The sequence below is a fragment of the Malaclemys terrapin genome, chromosome 5 (assembly GCF_027887155.1).
Source record: "Malaclemys terrapin pileata isolate rMalTer1 chromosome 5, rMalTer1.hap1, whole genome shotgun sequence".
Lineage (NCBI taxonomy): Eukaryota > Metazoa > Chordata > Testudines > Emydidae > Malaclemys > Malaclemys terrapin.
This window is the reverse complement of record NC_071509.1, coordinates 57,265,586-57,292,044: the sequence shown is the minus strand read 5'-3', so window position 1 is coordinate 57,292,044 and position 26,459 is coordinate 57,265,586. Positions and strand designations below refer to the sequence as shown.

Genomic DNA, 26,459 nt, shown 5'->3' with positions numbered 1-26,459 from the left:
TTCAGAAGTGGTGTGCCGAGTCGTCATTTATTCACCTAATGTAAGGTTTTGCATGCCAGTAATACATTTTAACGTTTTTAGAAGGTCTCTTTCTAGAAGTCTATAATATATAACTAAACTATTGTTGTATGTAAAGTAAATACGGTTTTTAAAATGTTTAAGAAGCTTCATTTAAAATGAAATTAAAATGCAGAGCCCCCCGGACTGGTGGCCAGGACCCGGGCAGTGAGTGTGCCACTGAAAATCAGCTCATGTGCCGCCCTTGGCACGCGTGCCATAGGTTGCCTACCCCTGCTCTAGCCAGACCCAGTTGGTTTGGAAGCACATGGGACCCAGCGATTGTTTTCACTTGCAACAGATTTGTGATTGTACAGTGGCATGTGGGTCCAGATTCTAATAGGCCCCTTTCCCCCACTCCATTCATAAACTATGTTTGGGACCTAAACTAGTTGTTGATGCCCCTATGAGTAGCTATTATACAATATATAATTATTATGCACAGAAAGGAATAAACACTGGCATTTATAACCTTAAATCACAAAAAAGCACCAACACGTGCTTTCTACAGAAAGATAGTTCAAGTAGCAATGTTAGAAATACATCAAGCTATTAAAAATATGTACATTTTCAAACTAAAGTGGAATTAAATTAAATAACTATTTCTCAGTGGGAGGAGGGAAAATCTACCTTTACTATACAAGTATTTACTACCATATATATCATACAGAGTTATCTGAAGCATGATTAAAACTAGTTACAGAACAGACAGAAAATACCAACAGAAACTCACAAAATCTGTGCTGTGGGAGAGGGAGAAGAAGTGTTTTCTTGAATACAGTACAAACAAAGCAATAAGCCAACAAAACAATGATAGCCTGAGATAGTCTTAAGTCTAAAAATAGAATTATATGACCTTGTAAAATACTATGACGATCACATTCTGATAATCTATTCCTTAATTCTGTAATGGGAAAACATAATGGTGGCAGTTTAACATGCAGTCATTCCCATCAGCATGCTAGCACACTCAGAGAGACTAAGCAGCTACCACATACCGTAACTTATCTGCTATAGAGTTCCTTCTTCACGCAGGCTTTGAAAGTGGTATACCTCTGTACAGTTTTGTATCCCTGTGGAGCAGAAGATGGAGAAGTGTGCAGATGCAGACAACATGTGAAGGCAGCCAGAGGTAAGCAAAAGACAACAGTGGCATGAAAATACAAAACAATGGGGATTAAACGACAAATTGCTAGAAGTTAGTCAGAGTATATAGTCAATTATAGGTAAAACGTTTTTATCATTCAGTCTTTATATTTCAAATGAATTGTAATTGAAAATAAAATTTATAAAGGAGAGGGAAATGGTTTAGCATTATTTTTTAAAACAAAATATATGAAAATCATTATCTTCAATCAAGCAAAAAACAAGGAAAATAGTTTTCATTGTTATGCCTTCCTACTATATAATATTTGTACAAGCTTTAACAAAAAACCTATGGCAATATTCTGACTGACCACTGGGTGGCAGTTAAATACATCAGATCATCTCAAAAGCAGTTTTCAAATTAAACCCTCTCTCTCACATTATAACAGTTATCTTTTAACGTTAAGTCGCATACTTGAAAAAGAGAGATACATTTTGTTAAATAATATAAAACCTATTAGACATTCAACTATTTTATGTCTATGCTAGTTTCTTAAATGTTCCATTTATGAAGGCAGGTACTGGAAATTTAGTTTACATAATGTTTTAATTGTTATAGACATCTAATTTATAGTGTTAAGTAATCCAGTCAGACAAGTAGACAGTGTTAGACAATGGAAGAGAAAATTACTGTGTATACTTGTTAATTCTGTATAAAGATTAGTATCTGGTCCTCTCTCCATCCCCATAACTTTTTGTCCTTTAACTGACATTCAAGTGAATGATCCCTTATATAGAGTAAAACCTACAGAACTGACAGTATCTTTTTAGAATTCCAGTTCACTTAGCCTGGTGCTTTACTAAGTGCACTTGCTTTATTCAGGCTTAATGTGGCCACAGAACACTTTGTGCTAAAATACTTACTATTAATTGTAATAACCATAAGCTTTTCTTTCAGGCAAAACATCCTCAATAAAACAGAATTTTTAAAGAATCTCCATTATTAGGAAATATTGCTTAAACAACTAATCAAAAAACCAGAATATTATTTTTCCTTTCAAGGCAGCACTCAAAGTGAAGAGGATTTTTTCTCTTATTAATCATCATAACAATATCAAAACAGTCACATGACATGTCAATTCAAAAGATACAATTGCAGGGTCTTTCTAAAATGTAGTAAATTGAAGCTTACTTGGCTATTATGAGAAACTACAGTAAAAACTGCCGGGTTTTATAACTAACATGAGAAGCTACAATACAGGAGGGCCTCTGATTGAAGGGAATCATCTATAAATTGCAAGAACTACTTAGTATACAGAAAAGAATTGCCATTTAGAAAAGCCACACTCCAAACAGATGCCTGCTGTTATTTAGTTTCTATTACTCTTTCTTACTAGATATTTTTAGCTAATAACAAAGACTGATGTGACTTATGTGGGTGTATGGTATTTCATATTAAAATATTAAAACTCTGAATCTGGACTTTATAAGTTTAAATTTGACCTTCATAAAGTTTGACCTGCCAAATGCTTCTCTGCAGATATAAAACATTGTATCAGCAGAAGCTATTAGTCTTCTTTTATCCATAAAAGCTAACAGAATGTTAGTAACCATTAGGAAAGGGATCCACAATATGACAGAAAATATCATAATGCCACTATATAAATCCATGTATGTCCACACTTTGAATACTGGCTACAGTTCTGGTTGCCCCATCTCAAAAACGGTATATTGGAATTGGAAAAAGTACAGAGAAGGGCAACTAAAAGCAGGGCCGGCTCCAGGGTTTTGGCCGCCCCAAGCAGCCAAAATAAAAAACAAACAAACAAAAAAGCCGTGATCACGATCTGCGGCGGCAATTCAGCGGGAGGTCCTTCGCTCCCAGGTGGAGTGAGGGACCGTCCGTCGAATTGCCGCCGAATACCTGGACGTGCCGCCCCTCTCTGGAGCGGCCGCCCCAAGCACCTGCTTGAGAAGCTGGTGCCTGGAGCCGGCCCTGCTAAAAGGATTAGGGGTATGGAATAACTTCCATCTGAGGAGCGACTAAAAAGACTGGGACTGTTCAGTTTAGAAAAGAGATGACTAAGGGGGGATATGATAGAGGTCTATAAAATCATGAATGGCATGGAGAAAGTGAATAGGGAAATGTTATTTACCCCTTCACATAACACAAGAACCAAGGTGGGGTCACCCAATGAAATGAATAGGCACCAGGTTTAAAAGAAACACAAGGAAGTACTTCTTCACACAGTGCACAGTCAAACTGTCAAACTCATTACCAGGAGATTATGTGAAAGACAGACGTATAACTGGATTCAAAAAAGAATTAGATATGTTCATGGAGGATAGGTCCATCAACGGCTCTTAGCCAAGTTGTTCCCGGATGCAACCCCATGCTCTGGGGATGATAGCGGATGGATCGCTTGATAATTGCCTGTTCATTCTGCTCATTCACTTTGGAGCATCTAGTTCTGGCCACTGTCAGAAGACAGGATACTGGGCTAGAGGGCTATTAGTCTCACCCAGTTATGTTCTTAGCAAATGGAATTTGCAAAACTTGCTATGGACTTAACACATCATTATATTTATTAAGAAACCACTTTATAGAATCGTAGGACTGGAAGGTCTTCTAGAATCGAGAGGTCTTCTAGTCCAGTCCCCAGCACTCAAGGCAGGATTAAACATTACCTAGACCATACCTGACAGGTGTTTGGTTTAATCTGCTCTTCAAAATCTCCAAAGATGGAGATTTCACAACCTCGATAGGCAATTTATTCCAGTGCTTAATCACCCTGAAAGTTAGGAATTTATTCCTAATGTCCAACTTAAACCTACCTTGCTGCCTTTTAAGCCCATTGCTTCTTGCCCTAGTCTCAGATGTTAAGGAGAACAATTTTTCTCCCTCCTCCTTGTAACAACATTTTAAATATTTGAAAACTGTTATCATGTTCCCCCTCAGTTTTCTCTTCTTCAGACTAAACAAACCTAGTTTTTTCAATCTTCCCTCACAGTTCATGTTTTCTAGACTTTTAATAACTTTTTGCTGCTCTTCTCTGGACTTTCTTCAATTTGTCCACATCTTTCCTGAAATGTAGCACCCAGGACACAATAATCCAGTTGAGGCCTAATCAGAGTGGAATAGAGCAGAAGAATTGCTTCTTGTGTCTTGCTTACAACACTCCCGCATATGCAGAATGATGTTCGCTTTCTTTTGCAACAGTGTTACACTGTAGACTCATATTTAGATTGTGATCTGCTATGACTTCCAGATACCTTTCTGCAGTACTCCTTCCTAGGCAGTTATTTCCGATTTTGTATGTGTGTAACTGATTGTTCATTCCCAAGTGGAGTACTTTGTACTTGTCCTTGTTGAATTTCACCCTATTTACTTCCATTTCTCCAGTTTGTCCAGATCATTTTGAATTTTAATCCTATCCTCCAAAGCACTTGCAACCCATCCCAGCTTAGTATCGCCTGCAAACTTTATAAATGTACTCTCTATGCCATTATCTAAATCACTGATGAAGATATTGAACAGAACCGGACCCAGGACTGATCCCTACAGGACCCCACTCGTTATGCCCTTCCAGCTTGACTGTGAGTCACTGATAACTACTCTCTGGGAATGGTTTTCCAACCAGTTATGCACCCACCTTATAGTAGCTCCATATCAGTTGTATTTCCCTAGTTTGTTTATGAGCAGATCATGTGAGACAATATCAAAAGCCTTACTAAAGTCAAGATATACCACATCTACCACTTCCGCCCTATCCACAAGCCAAAGAAAGCAATTAGGTTGATTTGACACAATTTGTTCTTGACAAATCCATACTGACTTATTATTTTCTAGGTGTCTGCAAATTGATTGCATAATTATTTGCTCCATTATCTTTATGGGTACTGAAGTTAAGTTGATTGGTCTGTAATTCCCTGGGTTGTCCTTATTCCCTTTTTATAGATGGGCACTATATTTGCCCTTTTCCAGTCCTCCGGAATCTGTCCTATCTTCCATGACTTTTCAAAGATAATTGCTAATGGCTCAGATATCTCCTCAGTCAGCTTCTTGAGTATTCTAGAATGTATTTCATCAAGCTTTGGTGACTTGAAGACATCTAACTTGTCTAAGTAATTTTTAACTTGTTCTTTCCTATTTTAGCCTCTGCTCATGCCTAATTTTCACTGTTAGATATCCAGTTGACACTAATCTTTTTGGTGAAAACTGAAACATGAAAGTAATTTAGCACTTCTGCCAGTTCCATATTTCCTGTTATTGTTCTCCCTCCCCACCCCACTGAATTAACAGACCTACCCTATCCTTGGGGTTTTCATGTTACCCTTTATGTCTCTAGATAATTTAAACTCATTTTGTGCCTTGACCTTTCTAATTTTGTCACCACTTGCTTGTGTTTTTTATTTATATTCATCCTTTGTAATTTGATTTATTTTCCACTTTTTGTAGGACTCTTTTGAGTTTCAAATCATTGAAGATGTCCTTGTTAAGCCAGGGTGGACTCTTGCCATACTTTCTATCTTTCCTTTGCAGTGGGATAGTTCGCTCTTGTGCTCTTAATAATGTCTCTTCGAAAATCTGCCATCTCTCTTGAACTGTTTTTCTCCTTACACTTGCTTCCCATGGTCTTACCTACCAATTCCCTGAGTTTGCTAAAGTCTGACTTCTTGAAATCCATTATCTTTATTGTGCTGTTTTCCTTCCTACCATCCCTTAGCTTTGTTACTTATATGTTAATTTCAGTTTAGCATGAGACAACTGCTTCAGCACACTATAAATGCGACTATAATCGTGGCTAAAGAGTTACAATGTACTTGCTTTGGCAACAATAAATACTGTATAATTCTGCAAGGTCAAATTAGTTGGGAAGAAATTATCCTGGCCACTGAGGCCATATCTGCAACTTTCTGCAGCTTGAAAGATCATAGATACTTCCTGCCAATTTGGGCACGTAAAAAGCAGTAAGGTGCTACATGCTATGTCCTTTTTCCTTTTCATTCTACAACTCAATAATGTTTGTTTGTTTTTTATTAGACTTTATTTAAAAAAAAAGAGAATTTTGCAAGAGGTTTACAACAGACACCATTACTTACACATGGTATATGCTGACATGTTTTCTGCATTACTTCTGAAACCTTGCTAAAAAGTGATACTCGCACCATGAAGTTTATTTCTAGAGTGTCCTGGAGTTCTACTTTCCCGGCGGAAATAATATATTTTTAGGAATCATATGACAAGACAATGTGTAGTTATAACCCTTGTAAAAAAAATAAATAAATACAATTAAAAAATAAAAGTGACTATATCATTGTTGTCCCTATAGTATGGGACCAAATTTTGATACCCTTACACACTGTGAGTAGCACCTGATTCCCAGAGTAGTTCCATTGAAATCAATGGGATCACTTGTGGAGCAAGGTGCCACTCAGTCTGAGTAAAGATATCACAATTTAGCCTAGCGTGTGCAGTATACTCCCTATTTTGTGAGCCAAGAGCTTTTCAAATTGCCTATAAGGAAAGCATGGTACATGGAAAGCAAAATAGTGTCTGACAAAGATGACTTTTAAAGCTTATATTTGATTTCTGTCCTGCTTTTTAATAATATTAAAAAGAAGCATACATATACTCCATATTCACAAGAATTATTTAGTAACTACTCTATGCATTGCTTAAGTTAACATATACTACACCTTTACAATTAGTTAACATAGATGTTTAACTGCATGATTAACTAATGGTTATAAAACAACTATACTTCCACATTATCAAGAAAAAAAATTATGGTTTGAGCATCAGCAGGAAATACATTTGTGTCACCATTTCTGAAGGAATACTATCAACATGTTTTCTTCACAGGGTCAAAAAACAACAAAGAAAGCCAAGCCACCTACGAGATTCAACATCACTTTCTACACAAGACCTAACATTAATTAGTCAATTTAGAAATCTATTCTACTTTAAAATTGAGTAATACAGTGGGTAAAATATTATGAAAAAACAAATCCAAATTTCAATTTAACAAGTACTGTACTCTATAGTATGAGTTTAAAGCTTGTATCTAAATGGTTATATTGTCAGTTTGAAAAGAGCATATTACATTTAAAAACTAAATTTAAATAAATAACTTGTGATATTGCTATATAAAAAACAGTAAGAAAAATGTGGGACTTCATATGGTCATTCTAAAATGATACATGAATTTTTCTAACTGCTCCATTTAAAAATAAAATCTAAAATTATTTCTAAATCCCAAATCAACTCATAAGTCTAGCAAAATAGCTATGCAATCACGTAACACCACTGTGCAACGATGTTCAGGTGTAGGTCCCAATTGTCCAATGTTATTTAAAAATTCTCCTTTAAACTTTGACACTCCCAAAATGTCCTTCCTTTGCTGGTGGACTGGGAAGAGTGTAGAGAATAGTGAGGTTTACAGGTCTGCCCCATGGCAAAGCTCCAGTCAGTTTACAGGCTCATTTTCTCCAACTTTTACCAAGTGATTTCCTATTCCCTACCCATCTTTCTGGGTTGAAATGTTGACTTTAAATCTGCTAGAAACAGACCTAAATTATCAAAAAGTAGCTGTGGGCCACAATAACCCTGTTTATACAAAAACAAACAAACAAAAAATCCCAAGCCTCACAGCTGCTGCTGAAAAGAGAGTCTTAACTAGTGCTGAACACAGAAATATAGTTTGGTCCATGGCTACACTTGCAGCTAATCATGCTCAGCATGATTTCACTAATTGTTAATTTCACTAATTAAAACCTTGATCAGATGTATCTGTTGCAGACACCCATTGTCAGTAACTGCCTTTGCACAGATACACAAGGACTCAGGTGGAAGGCACCTTCGTCTTTTCTCCTCTGCCAATGGTCCAGGCACAAACACAGTACCTGTTAAAACCTCCAACCCCAAACCACTCCACACCAACCAGCAGAAATGGCAGCGTGTATAGGACAGCACTCTGCACTTCCGAGGTGGTCCTGTACTGTAAAGGCACACCCTGCACCCCATCTATGGTTCTCCCAGAATAACAAACTTCTACAAATCAGGAAGAGATTAATCTTCCAGACTGTTTCCTAAGTTTTTCAAAATATAAAAATTCAATCAGCTGTTAGTTCACAGGCTACTTTCACTACTTTGACAATTCTGAATCAATTAAAATAAACATAATATTGATATTCTTACCCTGAACCCTCGATTCAATCTGTCCTTCATAATGCCAATAAATTCTTTATAACTCAGCTGGTCATCTCTGTCAACATCAAAGATCTTGAAGACTGTGTTCACCAAATGTGCTGAAAGCTTCAGGCCTGTAGCTACATACACAGCACGCTTGAATTCATCTATGTAAACAATACATCAAAAGAAAAAAGTAAAACATAGAAGTCATATTATGTGTTTTAATTTTTCGATATATCATAAAAGCTTACATGTTGTGATATACCCTCTTCAGCGTAAACTTTCCTATTGAACTATATGTAATGAAATGCAAAAATGATGTTATTGCTAAGTTATATTTGCACATTTAAGCAGTCAAAAGTAAGGATATCAAAAGTTGTATAGGAAAAAAAATATAGGGTCAGATTCTTTGTTGGTGAAAACTGATGTAGATTAATTGAAATCAATTAATTTACACCAGCAGAGAATTTAGTACATAGATTACAATTTACAAAATGTATTATATTGTGTGTAATCATATAATTGGAAAGCGTATCATAACAGAGATCTGATGCAGTATATCACGCTTGTATTATATATAAAGGACCCTAGATTTAGGTGGGACTTCCCCTCTAAGCTCTTTCCTTGATCCACTATCCAAAGACAAAAGCCCTATTGGTACACGTTAGGTGGTGTACCAAGTTTGGAGATGAAAGATTGTGCAGATACTTCTGAGAATGTTCAGAAGCAATTTTTCAGTTGCTTATAAGTTTATGATCCAATCAACCGTTCAAGTTTATAACATGCACCCCTCACTACATGCTTTTTATGTGCCATTGCTCCTCCCCTCCCCCCCACACACACCCCTATGGGCAGAAGCCAAACATGGAAAATTGCATCCCATAGGCACTATGAGAAGGAACTGAGAAATGTGGTAATTGTTTGAAAGTTGTAAGTATTGCAAATACGAGCCCAAATCTACACTTATGTATGTATTTTCTTTAACAAATGAAGCAAGATTATAAAGATTATTTGAGGACAATATTGATGGAGGGGAGGGATAGAGGGGAGTTAATGAATTTGTAAAATCGGGGGTCCTACCCTATTACTGGAGAATTGCTAATATAGTACCTATTTTTAAGAAAGGGGAAAAAAGCAAACCAAGAAACTTCAAACCCGTTAGTTTGACCTCAACTGTATACAAGGGCCTGGAACAAATTTTGAAAGAGAAAGTAGTTAAGGACATAGAAGAAAACAGTAACTGGAATAAAATACATGGTTTTATAAAAGGTAGATCGTGCTAGACCAACCTGAGCTCTTTCTTTGAGAAGATAACTGATTTTTTAGACAAAAGAAAGGCAGCAATCTAATCTACTTGGATTTCAATAAGGCATTTGATGCAGTTTCACATGGGAAAGTATTAGTTAAATTGGAGAAGATGTGGATTAATATGAGCACTGAAAGGTGGATAAGGAATTGATGAAGATTGGGGAGACTCCAGCGGGACATGCTGAAAGGTGAACTGTCAGGCTGGAGGGAGGTCACTAGTGGAGTTTGTCAGGGATCGGTGTTGGGACCACTCTTATTTAACATTTTCATTCATGACCTTGGCACAGGAAGTGGGAGTATGCTAATAAAATTTGAGGATGACACAAAGTTGAGAGGTACTGCCAGTATGGAGAACTGGAATATTATACAAGAGCTGGATGACCTTGAAAGCTGGAGTAATAGAAATGGAATGAAATTTAATAGTGTAAAGTTCAAGGTCACATACTTAGGGACTAACAACAAGCATTTTTTATAATATGCTGGGGATGTATCAGCTGGAAGTGACAGAGGAGGAGAAAGACCTGGATGTACTGATTGATCACAGGATGACTGTGAGCCGCCATCATGATGAAGCTGTGAAAAAATGTTAATGCAATCCTAGGATGCATCAGGCGAGGTATTTCCAGTAGAGACAGGGAAGTGTTATTGCCATTATACAGGCACTGGTGAGACCTCTGGAACACTGTGTGAAGTTCTGGTCTCCCATGTTTAAGAAAGATGAATTCAAATTGGAACAGGTGCAGAGAAGGGCTACTAGGATGATCAGAGGAATGAAAAGCCTACTAATGAGAGGCGATACAAGGAGCTTGGCCTATTTAGCCTAACCAAACAAAGGCTGAAGGGAGATACGCTGAAGGGAGATATGATTGCTCTCTATAAATACATCAGAAGGATAAATTCCAGGGAGGGAGAGGAGTTATTTAAGTTAAGTGCCAATGTTGACACAAGTACAAATGGATACAAAACTGGCCATCAACAAGTTGAGGCTTGAAATTAGATGAAGGTTTGTAACCATCAGAGGAGTGAAGTTCTGGAACAGTCTTCCAAGGGGAGCAAAAAACCTAACTGGCTTCAAGACTGAGCATGAAAAGTTTATGGAGGGGTTGGTATGATGAGATTGCCTACAATGGCATGTGGCCCATCTGTAACTGCTAGTAGCAAATATCCCCAATGGTTGTAGATAGGGAGGGCTCTACTACAGAAAATTCTTTCCCAGGTGTCTGTCTGGGAGGTCTTGCCAACATGCTCAGGGTCCAACTGATCGCTATATTTGGGGTTGGGAAGGAATTTCCCCCCAGGTCAGATTGGCAGAGACCCTGGGGTTTTTCTCCCTTCCTTTGAAGCATCAGGCACAGGTCACTTGCTGGTTTAAAGCAGAGTAAATGTTGAATTCTCTGCAGGAGCGGCGCCAGGGTTTTTGCCGCCCTAGGCGGCAGCACTCCTCTTCTGAGCATTCGGGGGCCTGGGGTCTTCGGCGGTGGGGGTCCTTCTACTCCGTGCCTTCGGGGCACTTTGGCGGCGGGTCCCAGAGCAAGTGAAGGACCCGCCGCCGAATTTCCGGAGCGGAAGGACCCCCCGCCGCTGAATTTCCGCTGAGGGCAGTAAAATGCCGCCCCCCCCAAATCCTGCCGCCCTAGGCAACTGCCTAGGGTCGCCTAGTGGAAGAGCCGGCCCTGATTCTCTGTAACTGGAAGTCTTTAAATCATGATTTGAGGATTTCAGTAATTCAGCCAGAGATTATGGATCTATTACCAGAGGTGGTTGGTGAGGTTATGTGGCCTATCAGGTGCAGGTGATCAGAGTAGATGGTCACAATGGTCTCTTCTGGGCTTAAAGTTTATGAGTCTATGCGTTGTATGTATAATATCTTCTAAAATTGCAACAGATCTCTAGGCACACTAATAAAACATTAATTAGCAAAATAAGGAAATAATTAGCATTAATCAAGTTCAGCTAAATATTTTTCAATTTTTAAAGGAAAAAGAATGATTAAATTAGGTTGCACTGATGGCATCTGTTTAAATGACAATGTTCATCTAAAGTGGTGAAAAAGACAGCACTATCTTCTGATAAACAGCAGATGTATTTTTATTTTCAAATATCAAGTAAAACAGTTATATCCTATTTTCCTAGTAATATCCAGTTATGATGAAAAATTGTTAGGACAAGTGCAGGACTGCAAGTTGCACAAAAGATCTGTTTTTATCACTTACTAACAAAAAAGTAATAATTCTCACCTTGTCCTATAGAACGATTTGCAAAATTATACATTTGCATTGCAATTGCAAAATCTTCTAGGTTGTTCAAAAACTGGAAAAATGATCTGAACTCATCAAATGTGATACCCTATTGAATAAAAGAACCGTATTTGCATTAGTATTGTTAGAATAATCAGTAGAAATGAAAGTGAATAAACACCAGTTGGAAGATTGCATATGGCTATTTAATTTCGGGACATATTCAACATCCATTACAATAAATGGGAATTTTGCAACTGTCATCAATAAAAGCAAGAGTTGTCCCAACATGAGTTCCTACAGATATAACACTTCTGCATGTTTGTCACAATTACAGGAAGTTAATTTTCACTGAAAAAACATTAACTTCCAGTTAGATTGTTTCACTGATTAACATAACCCTTAAACTAAGAAAATTATTATGATAAAGTAACCATTAAGGTACTTTTATATAAATATTGGAATATCTTTACAGTTTAATATATACATCATGAGTATAGATATATAAACAGTATGAAGTATTATTGTAGCCATGTTGGATATTAACCCAGGATATTAAGAGATAAAAGGTGAGTGAGGTAATATATTGGGCCAACTTCTGCTGGTGAGAGTGACAAGCGTTTGAGCTTACACAGAGCTCTTCTTCAGGTAAATAGTTACAGATATGCTGAATGAATTCATAAGTACATGTTGTGAGTCTGAGTTCAGTTCTTTCCTGTGAATTTTTACATATTCACATTTGTAGATACTTGAGCTTTCTTCAGCAGATGCTCACAAGCTTATATTGGAGGGGCTCCTTCTGTTTTGCAAGACAAGTTCTGAGTGTTAGCCAGGATTTGAGCATTGATTAATCTGCTGGGTGTGTAGTTTTTAAATGAGCACCAATGATTTTTCTTTTTCTTTTTTACTGGCTCTTCTGCTCCCTCTCTAGTTTTGGCTCCAAATCTCTAGCCCTGATCACTAACTTCAAACCCCAGGCCCACTCCACAAGAGATCTCAACTACTTGCTGCACGTACTGCCTCCCCCGATCTCAGCTTTTATGGAAGATTAAATCAGAACCAGTACTCCATCCTCATGCTCATTGACCTTTCAGATGCCTTCGCCACTGTTGACCATGCTCTTCTTCTTGAGGTCTTGTCCTCCCTTTACTTCCATGACTGTTCTCTCCTAGTTCTCCTTCTACCTCTCTAATCACTTCTTCAGTGTGTCCTTTGGAAAATATTCCTCATCTGCCCTCCAGTTTTCTCTACGGGCTCCACAGGGTTCTGTTCTTGCTCCCCTTCTCTTCTCCCTCCCTCTTATCACTGGGTAATCTCATCTGCAAATACAAATTCTACTACCATCTCCATGCTGACAATTCACAGATGTACCTCTCTACTCCAGACCTGTGTGTATCTTTGCAAACTAAAATCTTGGCCTGTTTCTCTAACATCTGCTCATGGATGTCTAGCTGTCAGTTCAAGCTCAATATGTCTAAAACAGAGTTCTTACTCTTCCCTCCAAAACCCTCCCTGTTACCTCCTCTCTCAACCATTGTGGAAAAACCATTATCCTACCTATCCTACCTGTCATTCAGGCCTGTAACTCTGTTTGACTCAAACCTCCCTCTAGGTCTTCAAATCCAGTCTATGTCAAATCTTGCCAATTCTTTCTGCATCGCATCTCTAAGATAAAGCTTTTCCTATCCATCCACACAGCTAAAACTTATCCATGATCACATGATCTTGCACCTCGATTACCGCAACATCCTTTTCTCTAGCCTCAACAATTGCAATCTTTTCCCACTCATTTCCATTCAGGATGCTGGGATCATTTTCCTAGCCTATCACTTTGACTATGTTACCCCTCTCCTTGTATTCCTTCACTAGCTCACCCTTCTCTATTGCATCAAATGTAACTTTCTTGTCTTCACTTTCAAGGCCCTTATCCCCATACTACCCTATCAACTTTCATTTACTATTGAGAGGTCAGCCTCCACCTTCAATCAGCCCATGATGCCAGCCTCCATCACACATTTTTTAAATTTTCTTGCTTTATCCCATGCTGTTCCTCCCCATAAATGTCTGCAAAGCTCTCTCATTATCTTTCTCTAAAACCCTCCTTAGCCGTGATGCCTACACATCACTTGATGCCTGCTATGCCACTGCCTATCATGCTGAGCCCTATTGTCACCCCACTCTCCTTGTACTCCCCCATTTACCCATCTATGTCCACCAGTTTCTAGTCTTATACTTAAATGTAAGCTCTGTGAGACAAGGATCATCTTTTTGTTCTGTGTTTGTATAGTGCCAGGCACAATGGGGTCCTGGTCCATGACTATGGCTCCTAAATGCAATGGTAATACAAATAATAATAATTTGAGATGTCTTCTAGGCAAGTCAAGGAGAGGAAAGGCCAGAGGAGCTGGGAAATGGAACTGTCTCCCCCTCTGGCTTCATGCCCACATGCCTACTTCCCATGAACCTGCTATATATATATATATATATGGAGATATCCCATCTCCTAGAACTGGAAGGGACCCTGAAAGGTCATGGAGTCCCGCCCCCTGTCTTCACTAGCAGGACCAAGTACTGATTTTGCCCCAGATCGCTAAGTGGCCCCCTCAAGGATTGAACTCACAACCCTGGGTTTAGCAGGCCAATGCTCAAACCACCGAGCTATCCCTCCCCCTGGTGTCAGTGGATGTTTTGTATATATTTCTTCTATTTGTATTTATAGAAGGATCAGATTAACATGTCCTAGAAATACCTGCAAACAGTTTGACTTTATGGAAATCATCATATTTGTAACAATAGAGGTTACTCTGGCAGACCTTAGCAGGCCCACCAATAACAGGAAGTGCCTACGTACTTAGCTGGGTAGGCACGTCTGGTGTAAGCTTTCATCTCTCTCTCGCCCTCCTTTGGTTTCTTCTCTACAGATGGAGAGGGCATTTGAAACTGAAGGGAATGGAGTGTGAAACATCTCATTAGCATTCCACAATGACCCTTCCTAAGAATAATGTCTCGTCTTTTGCCTAGCCTTGAGAATTGATGTAAATTATCATGCTGGATGGGTTCAGGACATCTACATATATCTGACTATGTGGGTGATTTCATCCACAGTGGGCAACAGTTTTACTTCCCCAGTTCTATTCCTGTTTTAGATATACCTGGGAAAGCAGTTTATATCATCCTCTGGCCTTTACCAGCCCATTCTTGCAATACATTAAGCACAGGTGGTCCCTCACATATGTAAGTAGTCCTAGTGAAACTGGCATTGGAATCAGGAAACTAGGTGCTATTCCTGGTTCTTTCTCAGACTTCCTGTGTACCTCCTGGACAAGTCACAAACTCGTGGTGTGTTTTAGTTTTCAGCATGACTGTGATCAGGCTAAATTCATTAAACATGAATACAGTACTTTGTATTCATATAGCCCTTCCATCCAGATTCTCAAAGGATAAGATTAATGTTGATGATGAGATAAGAAGTCAAATCTCACTCCCTGGCCCTCATCAGGAATAAAGTAGCAAATCATTTAACAAACCAAAAATCATGACAGGGTTGACCCAAAGGAGAAAGTGTTTTGACTTCTTTCCTAATTTCCTTACCCACAACAAATGAACAAACCCATCCACACATCCACTATGGCCAAAGCTCATAAAAAGACATATCTGTACATCCCAAAACAATGGAGTATAAATTGCTGAGCTGAAAGCTCTGTCCAACCACAGCTGTACATAACTGTTATACAAGTTATGGTAACTGCTCAGAACTGCAATGATTTTTCTGCCTCCTATAAATTTCCCAACTTGTGGCTGCAGAGCTGCATTTTGCTTTTTTATTTTGGCTTCAGCAGTAGTCCAACCATTCTGCTGAATGGCTGTCTCATGAGGAAATATCATCTGAAAGTCACTGAGGTTTAAATACCCAAGCAGATCACAGAGGCTTTCAGATGGATTAAGCCTGAATAGTAAAATGCAATAAAATTACAATCTGGCTACTGTATTGAAGTTGGATTTTGTTTGGTTTTAAATGAAAGAAAAGATAATTGTATTTGTCAAGTCAAATCATGAATTAAAATATCATTGAACTTTGCACAACATGCTTCTGAGTTACCAGTAGAGAGAATTAATTATAAATATGTACAATTATGATAGATTTGATCTTCACTGCAACTAAAAATGCCCATGAGTGGATTGAGAACATCTGAAGTTTATGTTGATTTAGAAACTCTGGAATTTCTCATGAAGTTCTGGCTAAAATTGTGGAGCCTGGATCTGGTTTGCTATAGCGATCTCAAACTAGTGGATGTGAATGGCCAATCTGCCCTTCCCATATTGCTAAATGGGAGGGAGGCCTGTCTAAATGGGGATGTCCTGGTATGGAAAAGGTTACGAGAACCATTGGTCTATACACAATACATTTTGCAGCTTCGGTCTATACACAATATAGGATTGGGAAGGGGGTAGGTTTAGTGGATAAAATAAAAAAAGAACAAGTTAAACATCACTTAGAAAAGTTAGATGCCTGCAAGTCACCCGGGCCTGATGAAATGCATCCTAGAATACTCAAGGAGCTAATAGAGGAGGTATCTGAGCCTCTAGCTATTATCTTTGGAAAGTCATGGGAGACGGGAGAGATTCCAGAAGACTGGAAAAGGGCAAATATAGTGCCCATCTATAAAAAGGGAAATAAAAACAACCCAGGTAACTACAGACCAGTTAGTTTAACTTCTGTGCCAGGGAAGATAATGGAGCAAGTAATTAAGGAAATCATCTGCCAACACTTGGAAGGTGGTAAGGTGATAGGGAATAGCCAGCATGGATTTGTGAAGAACAAATCATGTCAAACCAATCTGATAGCTTTCTTTGATAGGATAACGAGCCTTATGGATAAGGGTGAAGCGGTGGATGTGGTATACCTAGACTTTAGTAAGGCATTTGATACGGTCTCGCATGATATTCTTATCGATAAACTAGGCAAATACAAATTAGATGGGGCTACTATAAGGTGGGTGCATAACTGGCTGGATAATCGTACTCAGAGAGTTGTTATTAATGGTTCCCAATCCTGCTGGAAAGGCGTAACGAGTGGGGTACCGCAGGGGTCTGTTTTGGGACCGGCTCTGTTCAATATCTTCATCAACGACTTAGATATTGGCATAGAAAGTACGCTTATTAAGTTTGCGGATGATACCAAACTGGGAGGGATTGCAACTACTTTGGAGGACAGGGTCATAATTCAAAATGATCTGGACAAATTGGAGAAATGGTCTGAGTTAAACAGGATGAAGTTTAACAAAGACAAATGCAAAGTGCTCCACTTAGGAAGGAAAAATCAATTTCACACATACAGAATGGGAAAAGACTGTCTAGGAAGGAGTACGGCAGAAAGGGATCTAGGGGTTATAGTGGACCACAAGCTAAATATGAGTCAACAGTGTGATGCTGTTGCAAAAAAAGCAAACATGATTCTGGGATGCATTAACAGGTGTGTTGTGAGCAAGACACGAGAAGTCATTCTTCCGCTCTACTCTGCTCTGGTTAGGCCTCAGCTGGAGTATTGTGTCCAGTTCTGGGCGCCGCATTTTAAAAAAGATGTGGAGAAATTGGAAAGGGTCCAAAGAAGAGCAACAAGAATGATTAAAGGTCTTGAGAACATGACCTATGAAGGAAGGCTGAAAGAATTGGGTTTGTTTAGTTTGGAAAAGAGAAGACTGAGAGGGGACATGATAGCAGTTTTCAGGTATATAAAAGGGTGTCATAAGGAGGAGGGAGAGAACTTGTTTACCTTAGCCTCTAAGGATAGAACCAGAAACAATGGGTTTAAACTGCAGCAAGGGAGGTCTAGATTGGACATTAGGAAAAAGTTCCTAACTGTCAGGGTGGTTAAACACTGGAACAAATTGCTTAGGGAGGTTGTGGAATCTCCGTCTCTGGAGATATTTAAGAGTAGGTTAGATAAATGTCTATTAGGGATGGTCTAGGCGGTATTTGGTCCTGCCATGCGGGCAGGGGACTGGACTCGATGACCTCTCGAGGTCCCTTCCAGTCCTATAATCTATGAATCTATGAAACAATACATTTTGCAGCTTCAATTTTCTGAGCTGCCATGAAAACTGTAGCCTTGTATGAGTTGATATTCAGGGTAAAGTGGTTTATGTAATTTGACTGAAGAAGGCCCTCACCAGCATCCCAGTGTACTTCCCACAACCTTAAATCTAGAGGGATTTTGTCTGGCCATTGGGAATAAAAGGAGTTGTGGCTCCTTTAAGGGTTTAACCCAAAGAAGGGGGGAAAGAGGGGAGGGGAGGAAAAGTATCACCCGAGTCAGGAGCAGACAAAAAGGACTCAGGTGATCCTCTGGACCATGCCCATCTGAGGGAGGAAGGGTATTTATATTCTGTTCTCTCTAGGCAAAGCCCTCTTTCATATCATAGCAGCAGCACCTACTCTCCTATCTATGGGATCAGAGTAGGACCAGGTATTATGGTCTGCTATGGACACTGCTCTAGTCACCTTTTTTGGAGCTGGGAAGGAATTTCCCCCATCACTGACAGACTGGTCACGGTGGGGTGGATTTTCTCATCTTTCCCACAGCAGGTCAGGGACCTGGCAGGGTAGGTAAGGAGGTATGGTTCAAGCTGTCCCAACTTAACAGTTGACAGGTGTCCAGTGCAAGTACTCATTCTGTAGGGAGTCTGGTTCTCTGATAACCCCATTTCCAAATCCAGTTTAAGGGAAGGCATCACACAAGAAAGCTGAGAAAGGGGTTCCTAGATCTGGCACAGCTGGGCGACAACCCCTTTTCCCCAGTCCCTTAACCCTCTTATGAGGGGAAGGTCCCAGCAATGGGCTGGGACCAAGGAGGGCTAACAACAGATCTCCCCAAATGTAAGTAGAAATGATTAAGGAAGGAATGATGACATGCACTGTGAGAGTTATTACCGGGTAGTTCCCAAATGAGTTAATACAGTTGTGCATATTTAAACTGCATCCCTCACATCTTGTCCTTCTCTCTGTGTGGCCAGGATCACGTAAAAGGCATGTACTCCACAATTTTTGCATTAATGCCAATAAAAATAAATAGTGTGATCTCTGTACAATACAACTTTCACTGAAATAAACTGCAGTTCCAGATGCTCAGTATCTCTCAAGAGCAGGTCCCACAGCATTTGCTACAACAGCTCACCTTAAAGCTGGGGAAGGAGAAAGAGAGAGAGAAAGGAAAAAATTAAACTAAACTATAAAAAGGGCGGGGTCCTGGACATACAGAGTTGGATGTCTTTTTCTGTTCCTAAAATAATTTATTTGTAAAACTGAATATCTGTAAAAGAGTAATAATCTAATTCTGCATATATTTTGACATGTGAAACGATCTAAATGGATTTCCCAGATTCCTATTTAGTTTCCAGGTAAAAGTGAAGGCAAATTTATTCATTTCATTGGACAGATTATATTTTTAGCACAACAAAGTGGATTGTGACATGAATGTGGCAGTTAAAAAGACAAACTTCCTTTAAGCGCTGCTATTTGTCGTGTAATTAAAACTGCCAGTCTAAATGAATCAGTATTTGGCACCTAGTTAGCAAAAGTAGAACATCTTGTGAGCAGGCACCATGCCAGCCAAATGCGTCAACGTGAGTGTAGTCAGCCAAACGATCATCACATTGTTTTATGGTCTTCTGCATATAGGAAGTCACAAAAAGACTAACCGTGCCAATTGTGAATATAGCAGCATAATAGTCTGAAGCCATTTCTTTGAAAACGGAGTTCTTAGTTTTGCTTTACTGTTGGAGAATTTTATAATAATCAAACATTCTGTTTTTGCAATAGTGAAGACCTAATATTATAATGCAAAAAATAAGATATCAGTCATAAAGGTTAAATTTTTTAAAAGGACCTAATGACTTAGACGCCTAAGTCCCATTTTTGAAAGTCTGCAGAGTATCTGTGAGCCCTAGTCTAAGGAGTTACTTTAGCTACAGTTGCGAGTGTATATTTTCAGAATCACTAGTATGTACCTGTAGAAAACTGAGATGTAGCACAACATATTGCATTTAGAATTATGGGAATTATATGAAGGGACATGGAATCCCTAAAACTAACATATACGTAAGTTCTCATTTAGATGACAGAGCTTACTAGCCAGCAAAGAAAACTCATCGGGGACGTGGGCTGACCAGGTAGTTTCCCTGGCTGATGGTTCTGTTACAGAGCACAGCCAAGAGAAGGAAGGGAGACTACTAAGTTAAAGACTTTTCCCACCCAAAACAGTGACATGGAGAAGTGAGATACTGAACTTCAAAGAGTATTTCTTATGTATATATCAATACAAATACAAATCTTTTCTTTTAAACTAAACTGTCACCTTAGACATGTTTATCTCTATATCCATAATTGTGTGCCATTATTTCCCACTACCTATGTGCTATACATATTATTGTGGCTATTAAAAATAAAGAATTTTAACAACAACCTTCTGTTTTTCCAAACAAGCCTTCTGCCATATACATAAGGTTTGATTTCAACAACAAAATATATCTGGCTGCCACACAGCAAAAAAACACATAACATACTGAAGCAAAATCCATTTATATGGCATTGCAAAGGCTTTCAAATAGTGAAAGCCATATGCACTTTTTGGCCCTTATTTAGATCTGGGCCCCCAGAGGACTAGTTTGTACCCCGAGTAAGGGGCAGTGAGTAGTTGCATTGCCCTAGGAGCAGACCAGAGAATAAACTGTTTCTTGAAAAGTAATCATTTCTTCTCGGCTCCTCCTTGATCTGGGGAGTGAGTGAATTTCTTCACCCCTTTTTATGAAGCAGATTGCTCCTCCTATGCCATGTATCAAGTCAGCTCCTCTGGCTGGCAAGTTGGTGATTGTGCAGAGCAAGGGCTCCTCATGCTTTCCACCCCAAGGAATAAGAGTGAGATTGGGAGGAGTAACAGATGAGTAACCTTACTTCCTTGTACAGCTGAGTAAGGGTTGTGACATCTCACCCAGAGCAATTGCTGTGTCTCACATAAACTATAACAACATTCATAGTATTATAGAATATCAGGGTTGGAAGGGACCTCAGGAGGTCATCTAGTCCAACCCCCTGCTCAAAGCAGGACCAATCCCCAGACAGATTTTTGCCCCAGATCCTTAAATGGCCCCCTCAAGGACTGAACTCACAACCCTGGGTTTAGTAGGCCAATGCTCAAACCACTCATTTTTGTATGTTTACTTAAGGCACCTGTTACAAATATAACTCCAGCTTTACATTCAGCATTTTGTTTTAATTTTAATTTTTTAAATGTCCTAGCTATTTTATGATATTTTAATGGTTTGTTTTTTCAGACTAACAAATTAAGATAATTGCCAAAGCATACTTAGTGCTTTTAGTTCCACAAGCGGAACTGTCAATACTATCAAAATGTGTAGCCATTTTAAACGAAGTCAGACTGTTTGTAAGGACACCATCTATCCTTCTATAAACACAAGTAGAAGAAATATACAACACTTATGATCCTTCTATAAACACAAGTAGAAGAAATATATCCAAAACATCCCATGCTCTAAGGGGTACTTGTAACACAAGCTCTATTGATTTGCACTGATGCATTCAGCTACCGCTGGATTTTTCTATTGCTCAGATACACTACTGACAACACATTTGCTGCTAAATAATGAAGGATTAACTACCTAATGTTCTTTATTGTTCTTAGTTCACAAATTCTTTTAAAATATCTCTTCAGCCACTGATAAGAAACACTCACTCATCAATGGCTATCTACAAATGACCCACTATTAAGACTATTATAGAACTAGGTAAGGAGTGTCAATATTGTTTTTGAAAAGGTGATATTCAGGTGGTAGCAAAGAGAAAAAGTCAGAAAAAATGTGATTTTTCACTAAAGCTGAAAAGCCTCAATATTATGAAATTTCATTTCCTTAGCGCACTAGCATATTGTTGTTTAAACTGGAGATTTAATATAGTCTTAAGCCACTGTCTTTAAACACCTTGAAAATAATTATTGGATAATTCCCCTGACATGGTTCCTTGTTATTTAATGCTACACATTTTACAAATTAAATACTGTGTCATTCAGTGTGGATTTTGTAAAGCAGAAGATTCAAAGTAGATGATCAAAGATACTTAAGGTGAAATCCTGGTGCCACTGAAGTCAATGACAAAACTCCCACTGACTTCAATGGCACTAGGATTCATCTTTAGGATTTTGGGGTTTTATCTGCTGCACATCACTGTAGTACCTGAGCACCTACCTTTTCTTCAGGGATCCTGCAACGTACATTTTCCAGGTAACTTGATGTATTTTCCACATTTGTATATCTCAAAAGAATATGAGCAAAGTCTTCCTCACTGATGGTGTTCATCCCATTAGAATAGGAAAGGAATTCTATTTCTAGAACTTCGGTTTGTAGGTTATCCATAAATCTAAAGCACAAATATAAAACATATGGAACAAAAAGTACTTTGCACTTCTACAACTCCTTTCATCCAGAGATCTCAAAGCACTTCACAAATTCAGTAATTAAACCTCACAAAACCCCTTTTTAGGTAGGTAAGGAATAAGCGTATAAAAAGTAAGCACTGGTAGTACTGGTGTAGAAGCAGAAGCCATGCTTTCTACTTGTTTGAATCTGGCAGAAACATATTTTTTTCTTAGTCTGATCAATGGTGCAATTTTTTTGTGGCACAACTATACTTAGTAATGTTCTTTTAAGTGCCATTAGAATCAGTTTTCACCTATACTCGTAATAGGTAATAATTATGGTACCTGTTGCAACAATTTGGGGAATCTGTCTGTACAATTTATTTATTCTCTCTGAAACTGTAAACTCTGAGAATGTATCTTTACCAGACTACAGGCTCCATTCAGAATATGGGGTTCTTCGTTGTTGTCCTGCTACCTCCATGTTGGACTGAAATTCCAACAAGGTAGTGGTACAGGGTTGACAATGGAAGGCTGTTAAATCTGGATGGCCAGCCACTGAAATTTAATTGTTCCAGAGAAAAAACAGGATCCCTACCAGGAGAAATGGTTTATCAGGGGAGAAGTCACCTAACAGTGAAGTCACCCAGTAAGGGCCTTGGATCACCTGTGGAGGCTGATTCAGGAGTCACCTGACAAAAGGACTGGCAAGTTATAACAGATGGGACTTAATCTATTTGCTCTCTCTCTCTGGCCATTTTTCACCATCTTAAAGATGTGCTAAACTGCTGTAAGGAGCTGATAAGGCAGGAGGAGTGGAGACCCTGCTTCTCTGAACACAGATGGTCCCCCAAAGAAAGAGTGAGCTAGAGTGAGGGGAAATGAGAGTAAGATTTATTATTTTAGTACGGATCTGTGTATTTCTTGTCTGATTAAATAAAGAACATTAATGTGTTAGAACTTGCGCAAAGTCTGCCTGTCTGTGTTATACGCTATACTTACTACATGTCACCAGAAAGAATTAAACTCTAACCCTGAAGGCTCACCCCCTTGGTGGGATTCTGGATGACCATGTGTGTCAGGCACACGCGCTGACTTTTGTTTTTGCCGGGGGAGGGGGACCTTCTGGTTTCACTGGGTGCCGTGTACGTGCTCTTGCAACCTACTGGTGCCTTGTGGGTGCTAAGCACCCCCCCTTTTTTTTTTTTGGTGGGTGCTTGAGCCCTGGAGGACCCACGGAATCAGTGCCTATGCCATGTGTTTAAGCTACTGGAGTATCTTGGGGGTCAGTGCTGGACCTGGGGGCCTAGGCAGGTGGACTGAGGGTCTCTATTTCCATCAAGGGGTAAAAGACAGAGTCAGTGTTCAAGAAATGTACCAGAGACACCAAGGGAAGCAACAGTGCTTCAGCCTGCTAAGATCCAGGGAAGCTTAAAATATCCAGATGCTTGGATTCCATCACAGCAATCTAGTTTGTGAGAGGTCATAAGGGGCAGGCAACTGGATCTGTGAAAACCTGTGTGGTATCTTTTGGCAATTTTTTACTTTTAAATTATAACCACTGTATGTCCCTAGCAGAAGAGATAGATGTGAAGACAAAATCTCTGACCCAAAGAGGTTACAATCTAAACAGAAAATGTAACAAGCAGGAAGAGGGGAAGAAGAAAAAAAAACACAATAAGTGCGGCATCTCCTGTAGCCCAGTATAGCCAAGTACACGCTGACACAGGAGTGGGCATTAATTCAGTACTGGGTAAGAATACCACCTACTGGACCATAAACACTGCTTTCTATAGCACAGCATTTCTTTGAGTCAACATATGTAACTAATGACCTTCTCTAATTGATTAGCTTACAAAATCTGATGATAATAGAGGAATGTTTATTTGACCTTTATTAAAACCAACCCAAAACAACCTAACAAATTTTGAATTCTGTGTATTGTCTTAAAATTTTCTTCATCCTTGTTTTAAACCTTTTCAGCAGAAAAGCTAAAGCTAAATAAAAATGTCTGATAAAAAAAGATGCTTATAAAGAGTTACCTTCTTTAACTAGATGTATTATGTATATATTATTTACTAACATATATGGAGGGCTTTGTTTATATAGAAAGTATAAAATCAAAGCTCACCTATAAAAATCGTCAAAGTTTAGCTCAGCCTTTCCCTTCTTGCCAAAAAAATGCACAAGCAGTGTGGTATCAGATAGCAAACTTGAGATGTCATCTGCACGCTTAAAAACCATTAGAATAAGACAATTAGTTAAGGCTCTAATTGCTTTACAAAAGCTTTATCAAATAAATCATTTTATAGTCAGTATTTAGAGGGGGGAAAGAGAAATGCATTATGCAGCAAATACTTAAGATATGAATTCATGCATCCTATGTTTATAATGTTAGAAAGGTAATTATAGTATTCAAATCAGTGATGTTATTTTAGTTATCATACACTTTCCATATAAAACATTCACTTGTTAATTGCAATTAGTACAAGAACACACAAAAAAAACCCCCAATGAGTTAGTGGAAAATATCATGAGGAAAAAGGCATGAAAAATAAAACCAGAAACTTTAGGGAAAAATGGACTAGAAAGTAAGGTAGGCCCATGGATTTTTATATATATATAAAATAAATGTATATATTTTATATGAAGAAATATACATATAAAATTAGTTTTTCCCAAACTGCACTTTCCGTAGATGCAATTTTGCAATTACATGAAAATAAAACATTGCTATGAGTGTGTGTTTTCAAACCAACTCTAATGGTGTACTTTATACGGGAGCCACTGGGAGCAAGAATAGCCCATAGTGTGAGGTCTCAGTAGCAGACAGCAACTTTATAATACGCAAATGATATATATGGTCATAACCAGGGCCGACTCCAGGCACCAGAGCAGCCCAAGGAAGGGGGCGGCACGTCCAGGTCTTCAGCGGCAATTCGGTGGCGGGTCCTCAGTCCCCCTAGGAGGGAAGGACTGGCCGCCGAATTGCCGCCAAAGAATGAAGCGGTGCGGGAGAGCAGCCGCCGAAGTGCCGCCGATTGTGGCTTTTTTTTTTTTTTCTCTTCGCCGCTTGAGGTGACAAAAAAGCTAGAGCCGGCCCTGGTCATAACTGTCTCATGATATAAAAGTCATCTTGTGAGTCATAGGAATGAGGGAATAGTGAAGATAACTAGTATTACCACTCATATTACTCAATGGTATTGTAAGAGAGAACCCTCATTAGAATACAGAGATTATGTATCATTCCACATTTTTTATATAACTAGTATTTGTTGCATTTAACTGTGTATATGTGTGTTCATTTTTTTCTTTCATACCTTGTTATAATGAAAGAGTATTTTAAGAACTGGATATAACAATTCAGTAGAATGAGGCCCTGATCCTTCAATGTATTCAACATGAACAGTGTTTCCTTGAAATCACTGGGGCTCTGTCTGAGATCTGCTGGCAGAACACAGCTTCCGGGATCAGGGCATAAGAGATTTTTTTGAAACCCCGGTCACTATCTGATTAATGAAGAAGTTAAGTGATTTATAAGAAATTTAGAAACAACCCTTAAATGAAGCAATCAGGCCACACATCTTGAGTGGTATTGCTTTAGTTCTATCCCAATTTATTGGACTTGATACAGGACTTCATGAAAATCTCCAGAGAAAATCTTCAGATAAATAAATTCCCTTTCTCCAGAAACAAGTGTCCTCAAAAGATACCTATTCTTAGAAATAACACATCCCCAGTAAAGGATGTTCAGAGTAGTAATTTGTGAGAATGTTGCTATTGACTTCTTTGGGAGCAGCACTGGGCCAAATGTCTGAACAAGATTTTGAAAGTGTAAAATGATAAATAGCACTATGCTTAGAAACAGGAACGCTGATTATGTGTACGAAGAATCTTACCTTGAAATGCACATATATGCCCTGATAAATTCCAGTAAAGACAAATACCAGATGCCCCTTTTATTTTTATGAAATGTAAATAATAATAGCTATAAAGGCAGAATATAACCAATCTGCTGAAATAAACCAAGGCATGGAAATTAGTCAGATTTTCTGGATAAATAACAATAAAATGAATGGAAGCAAGTGAATATGCTATGTCACAATGGCTGCTTATTTAGAAAAAGTTTAAATAATAGACTACATTTTTT

The 26,459-nt window shown here is 38.7% G+C and overlaps 1 protein-coding gene across 7 annotated transcripts in view; it reads right to left on the bottom strand.

The window, feature by feature from the left end:
• Window positions 1-26,459, bottom strand: part of MICU3 (mitochondrial calcium uptake family member 3) — a 125,069-nt gene that overhangs the window by 10,985 nt on the left and 87,625 nt on the right. For 3 of the 7 annotated variants that reach the window (XM_054029580.1, XM_054029583.1, XM_054029585.1), the window contains 5 exons: window positions 24,441-24,541; window positions 22,140-22,311; window positions 11,884-11,992; window positions 8,345-8,502; window positions 1,056-1,130 (listed from right to left, as the gene is read on the bottom strand). In XM_054029580.1, coding sequence (XP_053885555.1) covers window positions 1,062-1,130; window positions 8,345-8,502; window positions 11,884-11,992; window positions 22,140-22,311; window positions 24,441-24,541 — 609 coding nt within the window. In that variant the 3' untranslated portion in view covers window positions 1,056-1,061. Of the gene's footprint in view, window positions 1-1,055; window positions 1,131-8,344; window positions 8,503-11,883; window positions 11,993-22,139; window positions 22,312-24,440; window positions 24,542-26,459 lie in introns of those variants that run through there. The other 4 variants (XM_054029579.1, XM_054029581.1, XM_054029582.1 and 1 more) reach the window with 2 other exon arrangements.